This window comes from Cibotium barometz, chromosome 27, assembly GCF_041138505.1.
Source record: "Cibotium barometz isolate CiBa-2024 chromosome 27, ASM4113850v1, whole genome shotgun sequence".
Lineage (NCBI taxonomy): Eukaryota > Viridiplantae > Streptophyta > Polypodiopsida > Cyatheales > Cibotiaceae > Cibotium > Cibotium barometz.
Genome location: NC_141072.1, coordinates 8,561,954 through 8,588,450, shown reverse-complemented (window position 1 = coordinate 8,588,450; position 26,497 = coordinate 8,561,954). Strand labels below are relative to the sequence as shown.

Below are 26,497 nucleotides of genomic sequence, written 5' to 3'. Positions count from 1 at the left end.
ACCATTTTGTGTCTTTTCCAAAGCTGCGCAAATAACCCCATTTTTGAATAATCCCTCCTTCGGGGAGAGTGCCCCGCCCTCCGTCAGCGCCCCCGCCCCACATCCATGGCTGCGCAAGCTCAGAGCTCTTGCAGACTGCATCCTCTCTCTAATTATCATCAATATACTCTCTCTTAAACCTAATTAGGGTTCCCCCCCCTCGCATGCTTCTTCCCCATTCTCCATGGCCAAATCCAAGGCTGCTAAGAAGGCACTCGACTCCTACGTTATCAAAGGAACCCACAAGTTCGTCAAAGGTAAGATTTTTGGGCTCTTGTTTTTTTTTTCTTTGTTTGTAGAAATCTATAATTCCTAGACCAGTTGAAATCCTAGAAAGGCAGAAAATTCTGCAGTAACAAACATTTCGGAAGAGTAGAAGACAGCGGCATTTATGGATCATGCAGCTGGAGGATGCGTTCTACTGCATAAATCCTGAAGAAGAAGCACCAGATCATTAAAGATGTTTGAAGAAGATACCGGCTATGCGATTTTTTTCTAGTACATCAAAACCCTAAACCTAAAGAAACCTTAGAAAAGCAGAAACCCTGCCAAACCCTAGCGAGCGAAGTGTCTAACGACGTTTTTTGGATACGGTGAGCTGCAATGTTAAGGTTTGATTACAGCGGCTGAAACCATAACCCTACATAAATACTAGGAACAGTACAGAAATCTATCTGATGCAGGTTTTTGGGTACGGGGCGTTGCAAATTTATGGCTATACTTATAGCACCAGAAGGAACCCTAACCCTATGTAAACCCTAGAAGTGTGGAAACTCTTAAAAAATATTCTAATACAGCACAGAAATTTATCTGATGCTGGAGGGTTTTAGCTATGGAAAGCTGCACATTCTTTGGCTGAGATCTTCGCCCAGCAGACACTGTAACCCTACAAAAACAAGTGCAGAGTCCCTGGAACAGCACAGAAATCTGATGAAATGGCTGATGCATGCAGTTGGAGACTGTGTTCTGCTGCGTGCCTCCGATCCGGATAATCCACCCTATGTTGCAAGGCTAGAGAAGATAGAAGCAGACAGCAGAAACAATGTCAAGGTCTATGTGCGATGGTACTACAGGCCAGAAGAGTCCATGGGAGGACGGAGGCAGTTCCATGGTGCCAAAGAGCTTTTCTTGTCTGATCACTACGACATTCAGAGCGGAGACACCATCGAAGGGAAATGCACTGTCCACACTTTCAAGAGCTACACCAAACTAGAAACTGTTGCTGCAGAGGATTACTTCTGCAGGTTTGAGTACAAAGCTAGCACTGGAGGCTTCACCCCGGACAGAGTTGCTGTGTAATTATCTCCACTAATCTATATTACTTCTAGTTATGGTTTTCTTTAACTATGCCACACTCTCCATGTGCTATGAAGAATGTCTCATACACCATAGGACTGGTTTAAGCAGCTGTTTGGCCAAATTTTTAACGTCTTTAATTTGGATATCATTGTGCAGATTATGAGATTCACTCTGAGACTTTCTTTTGCATCATCTCCAACCTGATTTTTACTGCTTGAGCTTTCAGGTATTGCAAGTGTGAGATGCCCTACAATCCAGATGATTTGATGGTGCAATGTGAAGCTTGCAAGGATTGGTGAGTGAGCGTTGGCTATTAGGAGAACTTTGATAAGCAATGCTGCATACTCAGATTTAATCCCCTCTCTCTTTCATAGTCATAATTATTAAGCTGCAAACACAATGGCAGTGCATGAACTTGTATGAAGTCATAAATATGAAAACATAAGAGCGTAGAAACGGGTGAAAAAGGATATTCCACACAGACAGACAGACAGAGAGAGAGAGAGAGAGAGAGAGAGAGAGAGAGAGAGAGGCGTAACCTGTAGTTGAGCCTTATGATGCATTAAGGAGAGGAATCAAAGGATTTTTTGTAGGGGAGTGTCATTAAGCCACCGATGGATTGTCCACACATGAATAAGTGCGAGGTTGTACAGCTTATAGTGGCACTCATTCCTTTTGATTTGAAATACTGCCAGGGCAAGTGTTCCTCAGCCAAACCTCATGTATGGTTTAAATAGCACTGCCACTCTTACCTTGCTATATGATATGGCATCAAATTTGTGTCTAGTAATTGACCTTTTCAGGAAATTTTTATGCAGGTTTCACCCTGTATGTATGAGCCTGAGCCAAGATCAAGTGAAAAAGATGGACCACTTTGTTTGTCCTGATTGTGACAACAGTCAGCAAGATGGTGATAAGAAGCCTGGCAATAGTCAAGGAGGTTCTCCTTTGGCAGAACCAAAGACATGGCTTACTGATTGTAGCTCACAAGATGGGGAAAAGAAGTCTCGCAATTCTCACAGAGTCTTTCCACGCTCGGAGCCAAAGGTACGGTTTCTTCCATTATTCAACTATATTTATTTGTTTGCCAGTCCAGTTGGGGGCTGCGTGGGTGCCTGTTATTGTTATCATGTTTCGTGGTCCACTGTTCCAATATAGCCATTCACGGGGGACAAAAGCGGATAGGCTGAGGGGACCAAGACACGAAAGGAGAACAAAAGGGTGACAGGAGGAGATAAGAGCAAATGGCTGGCAGCAACCCTCTGCCATGGGTGAGCTTTGAACTGTGGGCAGAAATAGGATTCCCAGGGCTGGTTTCACATTATTTAGGGGGCAAGCAAGCAGGTTGCTGGGAAGAGTTGTCAAGTTGGGTGGCTTGAGTGCTGCTGGTTTGCTTGGTACAGCAAGAAGACTGATGGACCAGCAGTAGGGGGACAGTCCTCAGTTCAAAGCCCCTCTACCTAGCTTTTTTGTTACAGCAAGAAGACTGATGGACCAGCAGTAGGGGGACAGTCCTCAGTTCAAAGCCCCTCTACCTAGCTTTTTTGTTACAGCAAGAAGACCGATGGACCAGCAGTAGGGGGAGGGTCCTCAGTTCAAAGCCCCTCTACCTAGCTTTTTTGTTAGGGCATTAGAGAAAAAAGCCCAATTTGCAGTATATACACATACACATACACATACACATACACATATGCATATATGTGTATATATATATGTGTGTGTGTGTATATATATATATGTACATATATATATACATATATACATATATATGTATTGTGCTTATTCTTTCTATCTTTAGCGGTGCATTTGCCCTATCAACTACTTATTTGTTGTACTAATTCTTTCTATTTGCTACTACTTCCCTTAGTGCTAGGCTTCATTATGGCCGAGTCTGCCCTGCATCTCTGGAGGATTGATAGAAACTCAGTACGAAGGGCTTTGTGTGAATATATGCTCTTATGTGTGTGTGTGTGTGTGTGGAGAAAGCATATCTTGGTACAGAGTTCTACACCCACTATTGGGCACTGATGACGTTAGTGGGGATTTCATAGTATCTAGTCCATACTATGTATAATGGAGTTGATAATTATATAGTCTTGTGGGTTGACTACCATGAGTATATAACATGCACGTTCCTAAAAGGTGAATTCGGTCATGTTCCTAGATTCATCTAGGTATATAATTTAGCCGTATTAGCGGACATGCAGATTTCACATTGTGAAGTTTTCGTCTGAGTTGCGGCCAGTTGATTTTGTGCTTATTCTTTCTATCTTTAGCGGTGCATTTGTCCTATCAACTACTTATTTGTTGAACTGGTTCTTTCTATTTGCTACTTCCCTCAGTGCTAGGCTTCATTATGGCTGAGTCTGCCCTGCATCTCCGGAGGTTTCACAGAAGCTCAGTACGAAGGGCTTTGTGTTGAATATATGCTCTTATGTGTGTGTGTGTGTGTGTGTGTGTGGAGTGCGTGTGTGAGAGTTTATCTTGATACAGAGTTCTGAGTTCTACACCCACTATTGGTCATTGATGACGTTAGTGGGGATGTCGTAGTATCTAGTCCATACTATGCATAATGGAGTTGATAGTTATATAGTCTTGTGGGTTGACTACCATGAGTATATAACATGCACGTTCCTAAAAGGTAAATTTGGGCATGTTCCTGGATTCATCTAGGTACATACATACATACATATGTATGTATGTATGTATATATATATACATATGTACATATATGCATATACATATATACATATATGCATATACATATATACATATATACATACATATATATATACATACATACATATATACATATATACATACATATATACATATATACATATATACATATGTATGTATATACATACATATATATATATGTATGTATATGTATGTATATATGTATATGTGTATATATACACACACACACACACACACACACACACACACACACACACATATATATATATATTATATACACATATACATATACACATATATATATATATATATTATATATATATATACACACACACATATACATATATATATGTATATGTGTGTGTATATATATATATATATATATATATATATATATATATATACACATATACATATATATATATATATATATACACACACATATACATATATATATGTATATGTGTGTATATATAGATATACACACACACGCACATATATATATATATATATATATATATATATATATATATGTATGTATGTATATATAGATATATATATATGTGTATACACACACACACACACATATACATATATATATATATATATATATATATATATATATATATATATATATATATATATATACATACATATACATATACATACATATACATACATATATATATATATATATATATATATATATATATATATATATATATATATGTATGTTACAAGTCATCTCCTATCTATACATATACACCAGGGCCTTTGTTGTGGGTGTGCCCGCCCGTATTAGGTGTTTTCTCATTTTTCCCCACTCTCCATACTTTTTTCCATTTTTTCCTATTTTTCATGGTGTGGGTGGCTGCCCTATGCTGGCAGGATGACCCAGAAGCTGGCCGACTGCACTCGTGTGCATGTGTTCATTCCCTGGAGCAAGCCGACTACTTTTGTTCAAGTCGTGGACCTTTTTTTAGCTGGCCGATAGGAGGACACTCAGTCGTGAGGCTGGCGGCTGTTTTTTCCACTGGCCGATTGGGTATATGGGGCCATATAAAATGGCCCCATGGCCCGCACTCTTTTGTATCATAGTTTCGGGATTTTTCTTGTGTATTTAGAGCAGAGTTTTACACGCCTCTCTCTACTTGGAATTGTAATGGATCTCTACGCCTTGATGTAGGGGCTTTTGAGGATAGTTTCACTGGGAGGGACATCGTCTTCTACTGTGAGACGCATCAGGCTCCTGGCCAGTCCATGCCACATGTTAGTGGATGCTGATGGGAGACAGCTTGTAGACAGGAGACTCGTTCAGAGCATAGAGGACGGGGCTCAGGAGGAGTGGCAGTATTGTTTAGAGAGGAGCTGCAGCCACTGATACATATAGTCCGCAGAGATGAGCAGGCTAGGTACATGTGGGTTAGACTGAGGGCAGAGACGGGGAGATATCTCTACATTGCTATATGCTATTTTGCTCCTAGTACATCAGTGTATGCATCACCTAGCGGGCAGTCTCCCTTTTCTATTTTGGATGATGACATTTGGGAGTTCTCCAGGGATGGTGACATCATTCTCCTGGGGGACTTCAATGCCAGGACCGCCCATAACCAGACAGTATTTTATGATACCTCAGAGGAGATGTTGAGGGAGCTTGATGTTAGGGATATGGGCTTATCTAGACTCTCACAGGATGAGGAACACACTGAGTATGGGCGGTATTTGATAGACATGGTGACTGCACATGGATTGGCCATCCTGAATGGCCTACAGAGATTCCCGACAGCGGGCGGTTTCACTAGCTTTCCACATCAGCATGGTGCTAGTATAGTGGACTATGTTATGGCTCAGCCCAGTCTCATTCCCTCTTTTCAGGATTTTATGGTAGGCACTAGGCCGGTTGGAGTAGCAGTGGATCATGCTATCTTGTCCTTCACTCTCACATTTCAGTTCAGCACAGCTCCATTGGGACAGGTCTCCACTCACACTTGTTATACCTTTACGAGGGAGACTGACACCGTGTACACGGATGAGATAATACAGACGCTTATGTGCCAAGGAGCCGGGATGGCCATTAGATGAGCTCACTCAGATATTGATAGAGACGCTTCATGCTGCAGCATCAGAGGCATATCCCCATAGTCAGCCTACACGGAGACGATCTGGGAACATGTCCCAGAACAGCTGGTATGATGAGGAGTGCAGAGAGATGAGGATCAGATTGCAGAGAGAGGTGCTCATGGGTGTTACCACTCACAGGCAGTCATGGATTACCTTTCGGCGCCTAGTGCGACGGAAGAAGAGGGCTTATCTTGCTCAGTTATAACTGAGGGATTTGTATCAGTTATTTATGAGTCAAGACTCAGGCGAGGCATGGAGACTATTCCATGAGCATTCACCATCACCAGCCATTATCTCCACAGAGATTTGGGGTGAGTATGCAGCATCCGTGTACACAGCACCAGGACAGCCGCCCCTACCAGACCCATCGGAGCCATGCCCAGAGACATGTGCTTTCTTTACTGTTGAGATGGTAAGGAAAGCTATTGACAGGATGAGGACTGGGAGAGCATATGATCATGATGGTTTGGTAGCAGAGCACTTTATTCATGCCAGAGATATGCTTGCAGAGCTTATTGCTATGATGTTTAACTAAGCCATGTGTGAGGGTTTTCTTGAGACTTGGAATATGTCCATGATTGTGCCTATCTTCAAGTCAGGGGATCCCATGCTTCTTGGGAATTATCGTACCATCATGATTGGTCACACATTGGCTGCATCTATTCTTGAGCAGGAGTTGAGTAGATGGGCAGAGAGAGAGGGCATACGTGCATCAGGGCAGGCAGGGTTCAGGAGAGGTTTCTCCACTCTTGACCATATCTTGACACTCAGAGCTATTATTGAGGAGGGTAGATCATATGGCAAGAGGATTTATTGTTGCTTTGTGGATTTCCGCGAAGCTTTTGACACAGTATCGAGAGCCAGAGTGATGCAAAGACTACAGGAGATGGGAGTGCCCACAGAACTAATTTGGGGAAAAATGGCTTTATACAGGACAGTTGTGGGGCAAGTACGTACTACTCAGGGCATATTTGAGAGGGTTCTAAAACCGGTCTATGGACACATAAAGCGGTAATTCATTCACAAATAACCTGGACTTACTCAGACACAATCACAGAATCCTTGCTCCCTCGCTCAACAACACATTGGCCCCGAAGTCCGGCGCCCCTTGCGGTATTTCTTTATTGTTAAAAGGTTGGAAAATACAAAGCACAAGTGCAACAAAGCACTCTACTTGCATCAGCTGAATTTTACAAATTCTGGGAGAAATTTGCCAGCATAACTGCACTAAAACTGTTCCATAACATCTCAGAATGAGTCCCAACTGACAGGCTCACTTCCATAGGCATCAAGCTACCCAATGGAGTCCAAAACATCACAATTCAGCTTGCTGTAATTTTCTGCACAGACCTGTTTTCAGCCCAAATTAACCCTTGTACTGTCCTGGAAGACTTTAGCAAAGTCCTACTGCATTTTGGCATCAACCGGGCAACATAACAGCCCAAAAACAGCACCTAAACAGTGCTGAAACAGCATTGTATTGAAGAGGTTATCACCCTCTTCCGTCCCTGCTTTGGTGTAGGAACTAACTACACCGGTTCCTGTTCAAGGAGGCAACTAGCCTTTGTATATAAGCATGAAATTCACACAACTGTACCTGATTTTATCTGATGAGAGCATTTCCATAGTCTGCAAGAGAGAGAAAGAGAGAGAGAGGCTGTGGGGAGCAAGCTCAACCCTCAATTCATGAGTTGTAGGGCAAGGGAGTGCACCACAAATGCTGGTTTTCCTGCAACAATCCACCATAATGGTTGCAAATGAGCCTCATTCAGCCCAAATTCCCACGCTTCCCTCTTCTCAATGTGGAAAATGCACATAAATTTGACAATTGGCACATTTTTAAGCCTTTTCCACATGCAATCTTCCAAGCTAAAATTCTCCTGACTGGTTCACATTCTCACAACAGTCCTTTGTCAGCTTTTGGTCCCCTTGACATTCCGCACAAACTGACGCGAACACTTTTCAATTCCGGCACTGCCAAAAATAGCAGTTCCCTAGATTTTAGGGATGATGTCATCTGCATTCCTTCTGGTCTCCTGACCATCTTTGACCACTATGGTCACTTCAGAATTTGCTTGAAATTCAAGATACATTCACATTTCGGTGGCGGCCACTTACTAGTGTAAACTGGTTGTGCAGGGAAAGGCAGCCGCCTATTGGAGGAGCAGCCGGCTGGAGGATGCGTGCAGTCGCTTGAGGCGTGTACAGCAACCAGCCACGATGGAAGGGATGGCCGCCGGTTGATGAATCGTAGAAAGGAAGCGATGGATTCTACGCTTGAAGGGAGCCCTTTTTTTTAATAAGATTAATGTGGAGTTTAACTCCACGCTTGCATGAGGGTGGGGGAGTTTGGGTAGGTGCCCTTGCCCACCCCCACACTCACTTAAAGTGGGGCTCCCCACCTTGGCCCCTAAGTGGGTGCCCAAAGGGGGTGCCCACTTTTAATTAAATGTGAACACCTAACCTTATAAAACAAAGGGGTTAGAGTAAAATATTAAAACAACATGTGTAACATACTTACCACCTGTTCACATGCACTAAAACTCGTCAGAATACAGAGCATACTTCACGACTCACTGGCAGGCGTCCCCGCTCAGTAAGTAACACGTCAGGCAGGCAAACACACAAATACATGTCATGCGAAAACAGTTTCAAACATGCAAAATATGTGTGCATGTGTAAATAGTAACATGGACATATCTCCCGTTCATGGAACAAGTACAAAAATATCTGTCGGCACAAAACTGGCACGACATAAAAACATAAAAACCTGGTCTTCCTATGGAGTGACAGTCCCATAGGTAAGACACAGTTCCAGGCACGAGTTTCCCTATGGTGTGACAGTCCCATAGGTAAAACACGGCACGAATACTGGCTCTTCCATGGCGTGACAGTCCCATGGATCGAACACAGTCCAGGTCATACACGGGTGGCACTGGTTTGGCTCCCGTCCATACGACACCATCCTGCTAACACACGTGTGGCACCAGTCTGGCTCCCATCCATGTCAGCAAAATACTGGCCTCTTCACATGAGACACCGGCCTGGCCTCAAGTGAACGAGACGCAAAAACTAGGAATGGACCAAATGGTCGGCCAATTGGTGACATCCCCCCGGGCTTCTAAAGAGTTGACCTCAACTGAAAAGCCTCAAGATATGCCTGCAACAACTGCGGATAATCTGCAAAATAATCCTCATTTACCCATTTGGCATCAATAGGCAAATAATTTTTAAACTTCACAAGGTATCTCCTGGAAAGCTTTCCTGCAGGTAGCTTTCTGTCCTTGTGAAAAACAATCTGTTCTGGCTGGAGAATCTTCTCAAGCTCTTCAATTTCTGGCGGATCTTCTGTGACAGGCTCATCAGGACCTGGCCCCACATATTTCCGAAATAGACTCACATGAAAAGCATTGTGAATCTTCCAATGAGTAGGTAAAGCAAGTCTGTAGGACACTTCATTGATCTTGTGAATCACCTTGAAGGGTCCATAATAGCGAGGAGAAAGCTTAGGATATGATCCTTCTCGTCCTGGCCTCTTCCGAAGCCTAGCCTTCTCAAATTTCAGCAATACCCAATCACCTTCTTTGACTTTCATGTCCCTTCTATGCTTGTCAGCAGCCATTTTATGCTTATCCTGAGATCTTGCAATGGCTGTCCGCACCTGACCAAAGGCAACATCCAAGTCACGAACATATTCATCAGCTGCAAAAATCTCATCCTTTGTACGAAGGATGGGTGGCAAGACCACTCTGCCATAAATAATCTCAAACGGAGCCTTTCCTGTGGAAGCATGGATTGTATTGTTGTAGGCAAACTCAACAAGTGGAAGATACTTCTCCCAAGCACTCTTTTGATCTGCCACATAACACTTCAATAAATCCAACACAGCTGAATTTGCAGCTTCACTTTGGCCATCCGTTTGGGGATGATAAGCTGATGAAAACTCAAGCTTAGTACCCATATTATCAAACAAAGCCCTCCAAAATAGGCTTGTAGTCCTGGGATCTCTATCCCCAACAATGGATTTGGGCATACCATGATGCTTGAAAATATTAGCAAGAAAAAGCTTTACCATATGATCAGCTTTGATGGTTTTCTTGACGGGCAAGAAGTGAGCTTGCTTGCTAAACCTGTCCACAATAGTCCAAATAGCATCATTCCCATGCTGGGATCTAGGCAAATCCATAATAAAATCCATCGTGATACTTTCCCAAGGTTGCGAGGGAATAGGCAATGGCTGAAGCAAACCTGGAGGCTTTTGCCTGTCAAATTTCACCTTTTGGCAAGTAATACATGCACGCACATAAGCCTCAATGTCTTTACGCATGCTTGGCCAAAAGAAATATCTCTGAATCATGCGAGTAGTAGGCATGATACCTCTATGACCAGCATAAGGTGGAGCGTGACATTCGTCCATAACCTTTGGATGCAAATCCTTCACCACACATAGGCAATTATCCTTCATGAGATAACCCTCATTGATAACATAAGAGGCATGTGAATGACCAGCCATCAAATCAGTCCATATATGGCAAAAATCAGCATCCAAATGATACAAATCTCTCATAGCAGATAGATCTCCATGAGAGGCCACTGAGACTGCAGCAACATAAGGCCTCCTAGATAGTGCATCGGCCACTACATTTTTCTTTCCTGGAGTATGCACAATCTGAAAATGAAACATGGAAAGAAAGTTTGCCATTCTCATCTGCTTCTCTGAAAGCTTGGTTTGAGATAGAACGTATCTCAAACTTTGATGATCTGTCTTGACTACAAATTCAGCCCCAAGAAGGTAATGTTTCCAAATCTTTAAGGCGTGAATTACAGCCAAGAGCTCTTTCTCATAGATATCCATATGAAGCTCAGCATCATGCAAACGACGGCTCTCGTATGCAACTGCATGCCCTTCTTGATTTAGGACAGCTCCTATGCAATCACCACAAGCATCACATTCAACCACGAATGACTTATGCAAGTCAGGAACAATCAATACTGGACCACATATGATCGCATGCTTGAGCTGCAAGAAAGCATCCTGTTCCTTTGAAGTCCATTTGAAAACAGTTTTCTTCTTTGTGAGATCATGTAGAGGAGTGGCAATCATAGCAAAATGCCTTATGAAACGCCTGTAATACGAACATAATCCCAGAAAACTACGTACTTGATGTACGTTTTGCAATTCGGGCCAATTCCGAATAGTCTCGATCTTTGCAGGATCCATTGTAACTCCATCCTTGGATACAATATGTCCCAAATAATGAATTTCTGAAAGGAAAAACTCACTTTTCTTGGCATTGACGAAAAGTTTATGCTTCCGCAACTCTTTGAACACTGTGACCAAATGAGTTCTGTGTTCCTGCTCATTCTTGGAGAAAACCAAGATATCATCAAAGAAGACTCCTGTAAACTTGCGATGGGATCGGAATATCCTATCCATCATACGATTAAAAGTAGCAGGAGCATTGGTGAGACCAAAAGGCATTACCAAAAATTCATATAATCCGAAGGCTGTCCTGAATGCAGTCTTATGGACATCTTGTGGCACCACGCGTATCTGGTGATAACCACTCTTCAAATCAAGTCTGCTAAAGCAAGCTGAGCCATCAAGCTTATCCAAGATATCATCAATACGTGGAATTGGGAATCTGTTCTTGATGGTAAGCTTGTTCAAAGCTCTATAGTCGACACACATACGGAATGATCCGTCCTTCTTTTGAACAAGAAGCACAGGAGAGCAGTAAGGTGAGGAATTGGGCTGAACCAAACCTTTCTCTAAAAGCTCGTTTACCTGCTTCATAATTTCTTCTTGTTGTGCAGCACTCACTCGGTATGCGGGTTTGTTAGGTGGAGAACTACCTGGCACAAGATCTATACGATGATCTTCGGGCCTTTGGGGAGGTAATTCACCTGGCAACGAGTCAGCAAAACAATCGTTGAATGCATTAAGAAAATTCAGCCTATCATTAGACATAGCATCCACATTTTGATGATTTGGCACAAGACTATCACGCACAAAAACCAAGTACGCTGAAAGACTTTTTTTCATTGCTTTATTAATTTGGATGTGTGATACAACTGGGATGGAATTCCCTTCTTTGCCAGCATCAATAAAATGCATGCGGCCTTTATGCATAAAAGAAATCATATTGGACTTGTAGTCTTTGCGGGGCTCAAGCCTATGGTGCCAGGGCTTGCCCAACAATACATCACATCCATTCAGAGGAGCAACTAGGAAATGCTCATTATCAAGGTAGCCCTGTATATGGATACGCAACTTCCCAATCAAAGGGGTAACCTGCACCTCTTTGCCAATAAATGCAGCTTCAGCTTCAATCTGAGGTCCCATATTTTCAACCTCAATACCCAATGCAGCTGCCATTTGCATAGAGATGAAATTGTCAGTTGCACAGTCATCAAACATAAAGAGTGCGGGCTGATCCTTGATTTGCCCCCAAGCCTTGCAAACCATACGCTCTTTTGCATCATGACCTGTATTTCCTTGCACATCAGGAACTGCATGTACATTAGCTTTGGTGTGCTTGTCCTCGTGCTTTGGTTTACGATCTGGGCATTGCCGAAACATGTGGTCTTTGCTACCACAAGAAAATTATTTTCCATCCTTAGCATATTGCTCTCTTTGCTCCGGGGTTAAGCCGAATTTGTTCTTCCTTGGGCCCTGTTCTTTAGATGTGTTATTTTCAGCTTTACCACCCTTGTAAGGTTCCCGGAAGTTCTTTTTAGATGGCTGTCTGCCCTTTTGCTGATTTGGGGCAGCCTTGTCCTTCCCCTTGGAACCTCCTTGATCCTGCTTGATCTTGAGTACCAATTGCTCCGTAGCAAGAGCAGAAGCTGTGAGTTGTTGCAACGTATGTTTTGGGTGCAATTCAATACCCGATCTATAAGCAGGTTGCAATCCAGAACGAAACTTCCTCTTTCTTTCATCCTCAGAGATTAGCATGAAGGGAGTCACTTCCAGCAACACTTTCCAAAATTTGTTAACATACTGTTGCACACTCTCATTATCTTTTTGTTCCAGCCTGTCCCACTCTTGAGTGAGAGTTTGCTCCGCATTGGGTGGCAAGAACTGAGCATAAAATCTATCTTTGAATTCCTTCCAAGTAGAAATGGGATCCTTGGTGATCTTTTCAGTGATCCACCAATGGGCAGCAGTGCCTTTCAGAAACATGCTAGCATGGCGCACCTTCGACTTTTCTGTAAAGTCCTCATCGCTAAAAGCAATGTCGAACTGTGCCACAAACGCTAACACCTTAGAGGCATCATGTTCACCATGAAGGACATCAAATTTGACAGATTTATCACCTGCTTTGAATTCCTTGAGCTTCCTGGCATGAGGCTCATGGTCTTCTCTTTTTCTTTTCCCCTTATCCAACGGGGTAGCCCTATCTGCATGGGCTCCATGGGCCGTCATAGAAGCTTCATGGGGCACGGTGGCATGTGCTCCACGAACTCGAAGCTCAGATGCATGGGACTTACCTGCATATGGCATTGTCTCTCCATGAGACAACTCAGAAGGCAAAATTTTTCTGGAAGCAGACCTGTCACCATGAAGTACATGTCTGGCATGCATGTGACTTTCATGCCCTCCATGAGCACTGGCATACATAAATCTATCAGGCTTTGTGCCTTGTGGAGAGGATGCATGACGAGAGGTGACAGTCACCTCTTCCTTTTGCATAAAAGATTTTAGCCTCTGGGATGCGGGATCTCCATGCTTCAAACGAGGTGGATTTTTGAATTTCAGCTCTCCGTCATCCCCCTCTTTGATATCACCTTTGCGAAGGAGATAGGCAAGTGCCAACTCCCTTGGTTTCTTGCCCACTTCACGAGCCATTGATTCAAAAGTTACATCAACCATAGCATCAGCCTTCCTGGCTTCAATAGCACTTTGCAGATGTGGATCTTCATGCAAAAACTTTAACTCTTGCTCTTGAGCCTGCAAAAGTTTTCTCATATGTTCCATTTCAGCCCTCATAGCATCAGGGTCTTGTTCAAGCATAACTGTCTTTCCTGGAGACAGTTGACCCTTGGATTCACTATCAAGAACCCTTTCAAGGGGCTTGTGCCTACCACGCAGGGCATCAGACCCACGAGAAGCACTAGATGGACCCCTCGAATTTGGCACTTCCAAAGGGTTGCCTTGGCTGTCCATTGTGTTTTAAGTTTGCTAAAAGCGGGATGTCCAGTACACAGGTTCGTTTCCCCACTAGGAAGAGGGAAACAACCGTGCTCTGATACCAATGAAACCGATCCCGTCAAGTGGGAAAGACTCCGTTGGACACCCACACGCTTAATAGCACAACTTTAAAACCACAAATTTGAAATGGACAACTTAAAACAACTTGAATTTAAAATGAACAGAAATGGAAAGATGGACACCAGCACTGGGGCCGGAACGGGCCGACCCCCCCCTCAATATATGATATATTTATTGGGAGTATTTAATGAATACAATGCTCCATGGGTTCTGAGAACCAGATAATGTCCATGTACATATGAAAACAGTACCAAACAAATAAGCTCGAATTTCGATGTAGAAGCTCGAAGTAGAACGACCACTAGTGTGGTCCAATCGCTACGGTCCTGTGCTTTCACTGGACTCCGCAGAGAGCGCCTCAATGGTGTTCCGAGACCACGCACAAACAGGCGCTCTCGTACTAACGCCTAGCTCTCCCGATCTCAGCACCTTTGGACCGAGGTTTGCCAATATAGCTTGGACAACCCGGCACCGAACGGGTGTTGGCCGAGCGGGATGAATCTTTTATCAGATTTAAACATATAATACTTTACTCAAATCTGAAAATCACTTACTTGAAGATGGTTGATAGAAAAATCCAATGCCCATGTGTGCAGTTACTTGAGAGAAACTCAGAGGCACATCATGTAGAGAGAGGTAGATGCTGTATGGAGAGGATTCACAGCACCAGCCTGTTTTGGTGAGATGGAGAGGCAGCTATCAGCTTGTAGAGTATAACCACCAGTCGCCTGGTTGTATGCAGCAGCCTGCAGGAAAGGTAGTCTGCGCAGCACACAGTTGCTGCCTGTAGTACAGATACGCAGCCACCTAAAGGGAAACAGAGATGCAACCTGAAGTGGGGCAGCCGCCTGTAGTTGCAGCCAGCCGTCTGGGGAGAGTAGCCGCAGCAATGCTTGTGGAGATGACAACCGTCTGCAGGAGTGGTAGGCGCAGCCAGCAGCAGTATGAGCAGTTCCCTGCACGTTTCCACGCAGCCACCAGCAAGAGTATTCAGCTGCCTGTAGAGGGGCAGGCGCAGCAGAGGGGATTCAGCCACCTGTAGAGAGGTAGGCGCAGCCAGCAGCAAAAAGGCTCTGCAGCAGTCGTTGTGCAGGGAAAGGCAGCCGCCTATTGGAGGAGCAGCCGGCTGGAGGATGCGTGTAGTCGCTTGAGGCGTGTACAGCCACCAGCCACGATGGAAGGGATGGCCGCCGGTTGATGAATCGTAGAAAGGAAGCGATGGATTCTACGCTTGAAGGGAGCCCTTTTTTTAATAAGATTAATGTGGAGTTTAACTCCACGCTTGCATGAGGGTGGGGGAGTTTGGGTAGGTCCCCCACACTCACTTAAAGTGGGGCTCCCCACCTTGGCCCCTAAGTGGGTGCCCACTTTTAATTAAATGTGAACACCTAACCTTATAAAACAAAGGGGTTAGAGTAAAATATTAAAACAACATGTGTAACATACTTACCACCTGTTCACATGCACTAAAACTCGTCAGAATACAGAGCAGACTTCACGACTCACTGGCAGGCGTCCCCGCTCAGTAAGTAACACGTCAGGCAGGCAAACACACAAATACATGTCATGCGAAAACAGTTTCAAACATGCAAAATATGTGTGCATGTGCAAATAGTAACATGGACATATCTCCCGTTCATGGAACAAGCACAAAAATATCTGTCGGCACAAAACTGGCACGACATAAAAACATAAAAACCTGGTCTTCCTATGGAGTGACAGTCCCATAGGTAAGACACAGTTCCAGGCACGAGTTTCCCTATGGTGTGACAGTCCCATAGGTAAAACACGGCACGAATACTGGCTCTTCCATGGCGTGACAGTCCCATGGATCGAACACAGTCCAGGTCATACACGGGTGGCACTGGTCTGGCTCCCGTCCATACGACACCATCCTGCTAACACACGTGTGGCACCAGTCTGGCTCCCATCCATGTCAGCAAAATACTGGCCTCTTCACATGAGACACCGGCCTGGCCTCAAGTGAACGAGACGCAAAAACTAGGAATGGACCAAATGGTCGGCCAATTGGTGACACCCCCACACCTGGCCGACTGGCTGGGCAGGGTTTCTAACCCTGTCGGCTGCCTGTCCAGCAGCCTTAGGGCTGGCCGACAGCCCTTCCAGCCCAAGCCATGGCTGGTGGGCACAATGTGGGCCCTCCTGGCCCCTTGGGGATGGTTCTATACCTCCCCCATGCCCATTCTACAAGTGCAAATACAAATCCTCACACTGGAGTAGCCCTATGGGCTGGCCCCATCTCTACATGCAACCTACATGCCTACAGAGGCCTGGCATCCAGTTGCAAACCAGATACTCAGCACATCTGACATCATTCCAGAGGGAGACTCACAGCGCGGACTGGCACTGCTTCATGTGCAGGACAATGCACACCTGACCTTGGACTCATGTGCAGGACGATGCACACCTGACCTCGGACGACTGAGATGGATCCCTGGCTGACTCGTCCCGGACTGGGCTCACATGGGACCAGTTCACCATCCCAGGTCCTGCACCTTCTATACAGAATGTCTACGTGGCATCCAAGTGCGGGATGCACGTGACATCCCCTTCTGCTTAACTTGACGGAAGCTGCATAGCCTCCAAATAATCCGTCAATAATGCCGGATAGTCGTCGAAAAATTCTTTGTCGAGCCATACAGCTTCATGAGTTCCTCGGTCCTGAAACTTCGTGAGAAACTGTCGTAGTCTTCGGCCTGAGCCATGCTTGAAACGGTGTAGAAGGATCTGTTCTGCAACCATTACTTCAGCTTCATCAATGATGTCTGGTTCTGCTTCGTCTTTGACCTCTGAAGGGGGTGGACCTGCATATGGCTTTAACCAACTGACATGAAATACATCGTGCATAGTCCAACTCGGAGGTAGCTTTAACTGCATAGACACCTCATTAATCTTTTTCCGGATGGGAAATGGTCCGAAGCTCCTGAAAGACAACTTTGGGCATTGCTTGCCCACCTGCTTCAATCTTTGCTTCATAATCCGAAGATATACCCAATCTCCTTCTGAAAACTTCATGTCCCTTCGGTCTTTATTGGCCTGTCGAGTGTAGGCCTCTTGCGCTTCAGCCAATCTGTCTTTAACGGACTCTAGGATCTCCTGGTAAGACTCTGTCACTCTGTTCGCCTCCGGTACTGAAGACGAAGTCCTGGTTAACAACGACTGGAAAGGCCTTCCAAACGCTGCCTCATAGGGAGTCCTGCCAATAGCTGAAGAAAAAGAGTCATTCAAAACAGCTTGAACTAAAGGCTAAAACGATTCCCACTTACCTTGCTGATCGTGGACATAGCACTTCAGCACATCAAAGGCCAACTGGTTGTATATCTCTGTCTGGCCATCTGTCTGTGGGTGGAATGCACTGGAAAAATTCAACTTAGTACCAAAATTATCAAACAATGCCCTCCAAAAATGACTGGTAAACTTGGCATCTCAGTCTGACACTATGGTCCTAGGAATCCCACCAATCGGGTACCAATGCCGAATGAATAGCTGGGCAACATCCTCGGCGGTCACATTGGCCCTGCAAGGAATAAGCATAACAAATTTGCTGAACCTATCAACAATCGTTAAACACTGTGTATTATGCTTACTCGGACTGGGAGGCAGATTTGTGACAAAGTCCATCGAAATGTCTTGGAAAGGACCCTCATTAATTGGCAAAGGCTGTAACAACCCTATCTTCTTTCCACGAGGAGCTTTCACCTTTTGACAAATGTCACAGCGTTGTACATATGTAAACACATCACGCCTCATCTTTGGCCAATAGTATTGCCGTTCTAATTTCTCCAGAGTCGAATTCATGCCCCTATGACCACCTGTAATGGCGTCATGGGCATCATGGAGAAGAGCTGCCCGGAATGATTTCATGACACACAGTCGGCCTTTGTAGTAAAGCCAACCATCACGTATCAGAAAATGGCATGGTCCTGTGGCATCCAATGCCTGTTCCCATTGAGTACCGAATTCCTCGGAATCCGCGTACGTGTGCTTCATGTCTTCTAGTCCAGTACCAACAAGGTCAAGTCTAGTGGTCTGAATCGCAGATACTTGTCCCTTCTTGCTCAAAGCATCGGCCACTGGATTGGCCTTTCCTGGAAGGTACTCAATCATGCCACCGAACTGCTGGAATATCTGACTCCAGCGGTGTTGTCGATCACTCCACTGTGCACTTGGCATCGTCTGAATCCAGCGCAATGCCTGATGGTCAGTGCGAACCTCGAAGTCACGGCCATACAGGAAATGTTTCCAATGTTTCAAGGCCTGTATAACTGCTAGGAGTTCACGATCGTAGACTGAGTAGTTCTTTTCGGCGGGCAGTAACTTACGAGACATGTAAGCTACCGGATGACCATTCTGTTGTAATACACCTCCAATTGCGATGTTACTCGCATCGGTGATCACCTGAAATGGTTCGTCCCATGAGGCAAGGGCTAAACAAGGCGCTTCAGACAAAGCCACCTTGAGCTTCTGGAATGCCTCCAACGCTCGTGGAGTCATTCGAATCTTTTGCCTCCTTGTTTTCACTCCCTTTAGCAGATCGGTGAGGTCTGCCGAGAGATCAGAAAACTTGTCAATGTGGGTGGAATATGCCTGGCATATACCCACAAATGATCTAATGTCATAAGCAGTCTGAGGTACTTCCCAGTTAACAATCTCGGCCACTTTAGCCGGATCAAGTCGAATGCCTTCGGCACTGATTATATATCCCAAGTAATGTACCTGGAACAGATAAAATTCTGACTTCTTTTCATTGATATAGAGCTCGTTGCTTTCTTTCTCCACATCAATGTCATGCTGCTCAACTGTAGCTGAAAATATGAGTATGTCGTCCAGAAATATGAACACACACACTCCAATCAACTCCCGGAAAATACGCATCATCATGCGGTTAAATGTAGCTGGGGCGTTCGTCAAACCAAATGGCATGACCACAAATTCATAGTGGGCCCGTTCTGTACGGAAAGCTGTCTTGGGGATGTCCCCCTCAACAATCCGAACCTGGTGGTACCCACTCTTTAAATCCAATTTAGAGAACACCTTAGCTCCATTCAGCCTCTCGAGAATATAGTCAATTCGAGGCATCGGGAATCTGCTCTTGATAGTCAGCTTGTTGAGTGCACGATAATCGACACACAACCGAGAAGACCCATCTTTCTTCTTGACAAATAAGATCGGTGCTGCAAATGGCGACACGCTGGGGCGGATGAAGCCAGCTTGCAACAATTCTTGGAGTTGGCGGTCCAACTCCGATTCCATTGCCTTAGAAAGGCGATACGGAAACTTGCTCGGGGGTTCCGAGCCTGGGAGGAGGTCAATCTTGTGATCCTCCGGTCTGGACGGGGAAGCTGGGGAGGGAGACTGTCCCGAAGAAAAATCTTCTGGAACTTTTCATGGAGAACCGAGTACTTCTCGGAAGCACTGGCCACCGTTTGGGCTGTCTGGATGTAAATCATCGCACACTGTGCGCCTTTCCTGACTGCTCGCTTAGCCTGCAAGTGGCTTATGAGCGGAAAGTTTGGAATACCTGGCTCACACTTAATGGTCACCGGGGTGTTTGACACATTCCGATCGATATGGAACGTGTGCTTGTCCCACTTGACATCAGGAAGAAACTTGTGAAACCACTGGATACCCAAAATTATGTCTGCTCCTACAAGAGGGGCAACCATAAAGTCACGCACAAACTCTATGCCCTGAATCGCTAATTTAGCACCTAGAGCTTCATACTCGACGCTCGTTGTCATACCTGTGCTAAAACCCTCAACTTGTTTGTCCACCGGAGTTAGCTCGAAACGGGCACGCCTAGTGGCCTCTTCCGTGATCACATCCTCCGTGCTGCCGCTGTCAAACAAGACAACGACTCTCTGGCCACCTATGTAGCCAAAGGACTTGAGCAATTCGTTGCGCTCATACTCCTGGTCATGGGCGCCCTTCTGCTTATCTTCGAGCTCCCGGCTAATAATTGCTCCAACTGAAGCACCGGGGGTTGAAGAACTAGGGGTAGCCACTGGTGTCTGTGTGGGAGCTGTGCTCACCACGGAAGCTGTGGAGGCGGTGGCGGCCTTTGGAGGCTTCTTCGGGCAATCCCGAGAAGTATGTCCTTTTGTGTGACAAAAGTAACATCTACCCTCCTTCCTGTACTGAGCAAGCTCCTCAGCACTCAACTTGCCACCTGTCTTGCCTGCCTTTGCTTTCTGGTCTGGAGTAAGCTTAGACGCATTGTTCGAGTTCTTGGAGCCAGAGGCTCCCGGGCTCTGTCCTGGGGAAGACCCCGTCTGGTTCTGGCTTTTGCCCCCCGAGGCGTTAGCCTTGGGAGAAGCCGGTTGGGAAGTCTTGGGCTTGCCACCATTGTGTTTCATTTCTGCACTCTGCGCAAGCGAGAGTGCGTCCTCAAAGGTGGCTGGCCGGAACATACGCACCTCCCATTGGATTTGCGTGTCCAGGCCATACAAAAACTGCCCTTTCTTGTCCGTATCAGATAAGCCTAATTGCAGACACAAGGTCAAAATTCTATTGGCAAACTGAAGGACTGGTTGCGCGTTCTGACGCGCACCCCTGAACTCGTCTTCGAGTCGCTCAAGGTAGTGGGGCGGTAAAAACCGCTGCTTAAGGTCACGGACGAACTCGTCCCACCCATAAGCTGCCATACCTGATCTGGTGTGGGCATGAGCCCACTGAGTCCACCAAGGAATGGCCTCACCTTCCAAGTACCAACTGGCTAAGATCACTTTGTCAATATCTGATTTCCTAACTGCGGCAAAGTAAGCTTCAAATTGATGTAACCATGAATACAGAGTAGTGGGATCGAGTTTACCATTATACTTACTGAAATTCATTTTCTCGGGAAAATGATTCGAGGGCGCCGCCGGTGTCAATCTGGCGTCCAAAGCTCGGAGGTAACGCTCGTGTTCCACTCGTCGCATGGCTTCGTCTTCTCGTTGTCGAATCTCCAATGCACGCATCTGCATCTCAAGCAAGGAGCTTGGCTACGGCTGTGACCCCTCGAGAGGGTCCCTGTGATGACGAGGATCTGGTATCTGGGGTACGGAAGGAGAGGGAGGAGGAGATGGAAAACGCGACGCTGGAGAGCGAGAACGCTCCTCCAGAGCCAAAATCCGCGCCTTCTGCTCATCCAACTTGGTTGTCTGGTCTGCGATTGCTCGCATCATCTGCTGGAACATGTCTTGTACACTCAAGCCGGGTGGCCTAGCTGGGCTGCCTGGTGCACTTTGGTCCCATGGTTCTGGTTCTCTCTCGTCGCCGAAGTTCGCCATAGCGGGAAAATGCAATTCCTTTCCGGAACGCAATCTGACCATCCACTATCTGTGTGGGAGACTTCCGGAGGCTTCCGGAGGCTAAAAGCCAACCGTCCTTCGAGGGACAGGAGTCACTCCGAAAGGGGTAGTCCACCGGCGTCTAAAAACCAACCACACGAGCGAAAAAATTTTCTGGTTTTCTTTGCTGAATCTTCGTCCTTGAAGTAGGCTCTGATACCACTGTAATATGCGGAAGCTTCGGAGAAGGATCGGTACTTCAAAACTCAGAAATCAGCACTCTTTTCGCGACGGAATTAACGCACAAACTGAAAGACAATGTGCAGAAAATAGAGAGAGAAGGGGGAGATGGAGAGGACACAGTATTGGGTCCCAATTACCCTCTGTAGGGCCCCCACCACGGATGGTGTATTTGCTTTATTAGAATGATGTAAATCTGAAAACAAATACAAAGTACTTGACCTTTTCTTGGCTGGAAAACCTGCCGTTGACCTTCAGTCCTTCACCCCTTTGCTTTAGCAATGTTCTTGGCTGTCCTGGCCCTTGTTTGCTTGGAGGACTTGGTGAAATATGAGATGAGTGAAATGATTGGTATTTATACCCTCTACTATATGCAGTCGGCTGGCTTCAGGGAGCTCCACGACTGTTTCTTGTTAATAAAGTGCTTGCACACTTATAATTAATGCTTTCACACTATACCAATACTGTCCAGCCTGCGCATATGTTCTGGGACTCCTGACTGCTGGGCACCATGCGGATGGGTGTGGGACTGCCCCCCACACCTGGCCGACTGGCTGGGCAGGGTTTCTAACCCTGTCGGCTGCCTGTCCAGCAGCCTTAGGGCTGGCCGACAGCCCTTCCAGCCCAAGCCATGGCTGGTGGGCACAATGTGGGCCCTCCTGGCCCCTTGGGGATGGTTCTATACCTCCCCCATGCCCATTCTACAAGTGCAAATACAAATCCTCACATTGGAGTAGCCCTATGGGCTGGCCCCATCTCTACATGCAACCTACATGCCTACAGAGGCCTGGCATCCAGTTGCAAACCAGATACTCAGCACATCTGACATCATTCCAGAGGGAGACTCACAGCGCGGACTGGCACTGCTTCATGTGCAGGACAATGCACACCTGACCTTGGACTCATGTGCAGGACGATGCACACCTGACCTCGGACGACTGAGATGGATCCCTGGCTGACTCGTCCCGGACTGGGCTCACATGGGACCAGTTCACCATCCCAGGTCCTGCACCTTCTGTACAGAATGTCTACGTGGCATCCAAGTGCGGGATGCACGTGACAGAAAGAGAGAGAGAGAGACTGTGGGGAGCAAGCTCAACCCTCAATACATGAGTTGTAGGGCAAGGGAGTGCACCATAATAGCTCTTTACCTGCAACAATCCACCATAATGGCTGCAAATGAGCCCCATTCAGCCCAAAATCCCACGCTTCCCTCTTCTCAATGTGGAAAATGCACATAACTACTGTGCTCTAGCATTAGCACTATGACATTGGGGATTCTCCTTTTCCCCGTCATATAGTGCTTGCTTTTTCCATTGGCATTTTAGTTCACTCTTATTGTGGAGCATAGTGCAGGGCAGCATTCACAGCTTTATCACCCTGCTGCTACCCGTTCACACCATTCACTTGAGGGGGGTTTGTTGGTCATGTCCACTCCCGGCTAGTTCAGGTGTGAACCCAGCTTACTCACGGGCACTTTTTCCCTATGACTGGACATAGGTTTTTTCCCCGTGGGAACACACTTTTGTGTGTTGGGCACTTAGTCCTAGGCCTTTCATATCATTATTGAGTACATCTTTTCCAGCACTCACGTTTCTCTGTGCTTGAGGTTGTGTGTGTGTGTGTGTGTGTGTGCAGGCTAGCTTCCTTGCTACCCAACAGAAACCAATACCTGAAAGTTTTACCCCAGTGATGAACTCGATCTCGGACAGTTAACGACGATGGTGAAGTGGAGCTGCCCCAGGTGTGCAAAGGATGGAGTGCAGAGGTAGGGACGGAAGAATGAGCAGTACAGGCGATCGACAAGGGTAAAAATCTGGCTGCCAGTTCTGGATGTGAAGTGGTGGCAGCAAGCTGAGCGAATGCGGCGAAGCTATCACGAGGTCGGCTGTATCTGGGAAGAAACAGGCTGAGTGCCGTGGAATTTCTGGGGGTGGTGGTTGTCCCTGCACTAGTGCCGCAATGGGCGGCACCGGGTGGCAGCAGTGGTGCGCTGTCCACTAGCTTCGCGGAAGATGGTGGAAACAGGCGGTGGCCAACTCTGGACAGTTGGTTGCCTGTTGAGATGGCTCTCATACAAGCTGTTGGGTATTAGGGTTTAATCACAAGGTTAAACAAGGGTGATTAGCAAGAGGGGGCTCAAGATAAGCTGAAAGACTAATGGTCCTTTAATAGGAAAGACCCCCCTTTACAAAGTGCATACATATGTTGCCACCACATATGCCACATGCCAACCTATGGTGCCAAGTGTCCCTAAGAGGTGTCACATACATCGTTGCTTACATGAGATCCTCTTAAGAGGTTGTCCCTCACACAAAAGAGCCTACACACTAGCAGTTGTTCGCCCACACTAGAACCGCTTTTTTAAAACCTAGAATACTAAGTAAATAGGTGTCAGTTTACACAACCTAGCTTCTGTTTATTCCCGCATTCATCACTACTAATATTTAACATCGCTTGACTTTTTTCTATAGTTTGTTTACTAAGTAGGATTAGTGTTAATCCCAAATTTTCCTACCATGAATTAGATAAGTTTACACTTGCATGTGTGTGTGTGTGTGTGTGTGTGTGAGAGAGAGAGAGAGAGAGAGAGAGAGAGAGAGAGAGAGAGAGAGAGCGCTTCAGCTTCTCTTAAGTTCTTTCTGCTGTATTAGCATAGTGTAGAGTCTTTTCAAGTCTTTGTCCAAGTTGCTTAGAGCTAGGCTGCAATTGCAAGGCCAACTATCCTCTGTGTGTGTGTGTGTGTGTGTGTGTGTGTGTTCTGATTATCGGTAGTCTTCATCACGCCTGAGTTTTCCTTTCACCTCTGGAGAAGTGATAGAAACTTAGTACAGTGGTTTACCTATGAGATTTGTCCACTAGAATATATCTTCATGCATGAGCTTGCACCTTACTTGTGGGTGAGTGGGGATGGCACTTAAATGGTGTGACACATGTGGCGAGGCACAACAAAGCCCTTCTACCTTAACTAGCAGGAAACACACAGGAAAGCTGGAAACACAAAGGAATGTGTTATAGTAAGAGCTATTCAAGAGAGACAGGAGGCTTCTCTTGCTAGTGAAAGGATTTTTCTTTTTGAATGCCAAGCTGGTAGTGAGCCAAAGTATCTAACCTCTATCAGCAGCAGCATGAGTGGTATTGAGTAAACAAATTCTTGGCCTATTATATGGCATCGGGAGCTACAACTCCTTGCCCTTGTTATCCTTTCGTATGGCCAGCTTCTAATTGGGCCTTGTGTGTGTGTTTCTGCACTGCCCAAAGGCTGTTCAAGTCTTCAAAATCAGACCCAAACCCCTGCCCCAAAATGGGTTACAATTTGCTCCATCTGTCCTGTGATCCTCACATTGTTCCTAGCCTTTCATTCATCGGGCCATTTTGCCTCTGGGCACTGATTTCTTCACAGGCTTACACATTCACTGCTCGTCACTCTCCTAATCTACCTTGTACAGTGCCTCAGGAACTAATGGGGATATTGCTTAGCTGCTCATCACTCTCCTAATTTACCTTGTACTGTGCCTCAGGAGCACCAAGGATATTGATTAGCCTGGTTTCCTAAAATGTGCTTAAATCTGTGCAAAACAATCTGTTTGGGGATGGGGACTTCTTCATTGTGCACCAGTTTCCTCTTGCGCTGTCATAGGTGGAGGTTCAGTGTACTCCTGACATACAAATACATGAAAGCAATTACGCATGATCCAATTGCTATGGATCACCTTAGCAAGCGGAAAAGGACCAAATTTTTCGAGGGAAGTGTTGGACGTTTTGGCCAACTTGCTTCAATCCTTGCCTCGTGATTCCCATATATGTACTTTTAAACAGTGGTACAAAGGAATTATGTGTTGATGTACCGTTTATGTGATTTTTGAAGGGAATTTGTCTTTTACAAAGGCTGTTAACTAAGTCGTCTCAACTCTTGTTTCAGCCAGAACCAAAGAAGCGAAAGAGATAAAATTCTGTGAGAAGGGTGGTATAGGATCATCACCAAACACGCATTACCATTGTTGTAAGTCATTATGTGATCAGTTTATTTTCCTAGAAAGTTTCCAGGAAGATTTTTGCATGGGAAATACTCTCGAGAGCTTGGAAGAGGCTTGACTGGCAAGCAAGCAATGTACTTGGATGGAATTGCTTCAGAAGCTAGGGTCTCAAACTCGGGATGCTATTTAAAATTGGCCTTATGCAGTGGCAGTGTTGGGACAGGGCACTCATTTCTAGAATGGGTGGATTTGTGTGTTTCTACTTTATTTATTTCCTTGTGCACGCAATGGAGCTTAATCAAAAGTCTCTTCCAAGTGCTCATTGTCTCCTTTTCGATGGTTTTGTTGCTTTGCTATGTGCTTGTTGGTGTATTACATTATATGCCTTATTTCTTGGTATCAAAAGTGTAAAAAAGCTCTTTTTTTTTTTGCTAGTTTTAGATGCCACTCTCAACCATTACATGTAGTGCATAAGCTGTGATCCATTTTGTCCCACTTTCTATGTAATCATAGAGTGACTGTGGCATTAGCTTTTTTCATATGGTCTTGTAAGT

The 26,497-nt window shown here is 45.6% G+C and overlaps 1 protein-coding gene across 3 annotated transcripts; it reads left to right on the top strand.

The window, feature by feature from the left end:
- Positions 1-26,265, top strand: LOC147623042 (chromatin remodeling protein EBS-like). Of its 3 annotated transcripts, none has more exons than XM_086821072.1 (5): positions 1-296; positions 992-1,334; positions 1,565-1,633; positions 2,157-2,385; positions 25,893-26,265. In XM_086821072.1, exons 1-5 carry the CDS (start codon positions 224-226, stop codon positions 25,923-25,925), a joined length of 747 nt encoding a protein of 248 aa, XP_086677198.1. In that variant the 5' UTR covers positions 1-223; the 3' UTR covers positions 25,926-26,265. The 3 variants fall into 3 exon arrangements, with proteins under 3 accessions (XP_086677198.1, XP_086677199.1, XP_086677200.1); XM_086821073.1 differs by having other exon boundaries at positions 25,889-26,265; XM_086821074.1 differs by lacking the exons at positions 1,565-1,633; positions 2,157-2,385; positions 25,893-26,265 and having other exon boundaries at positions 992-1,338.
- The last annotated feature ends 232 nt before the right edge of the window (positions 26,266-26,497 follow it).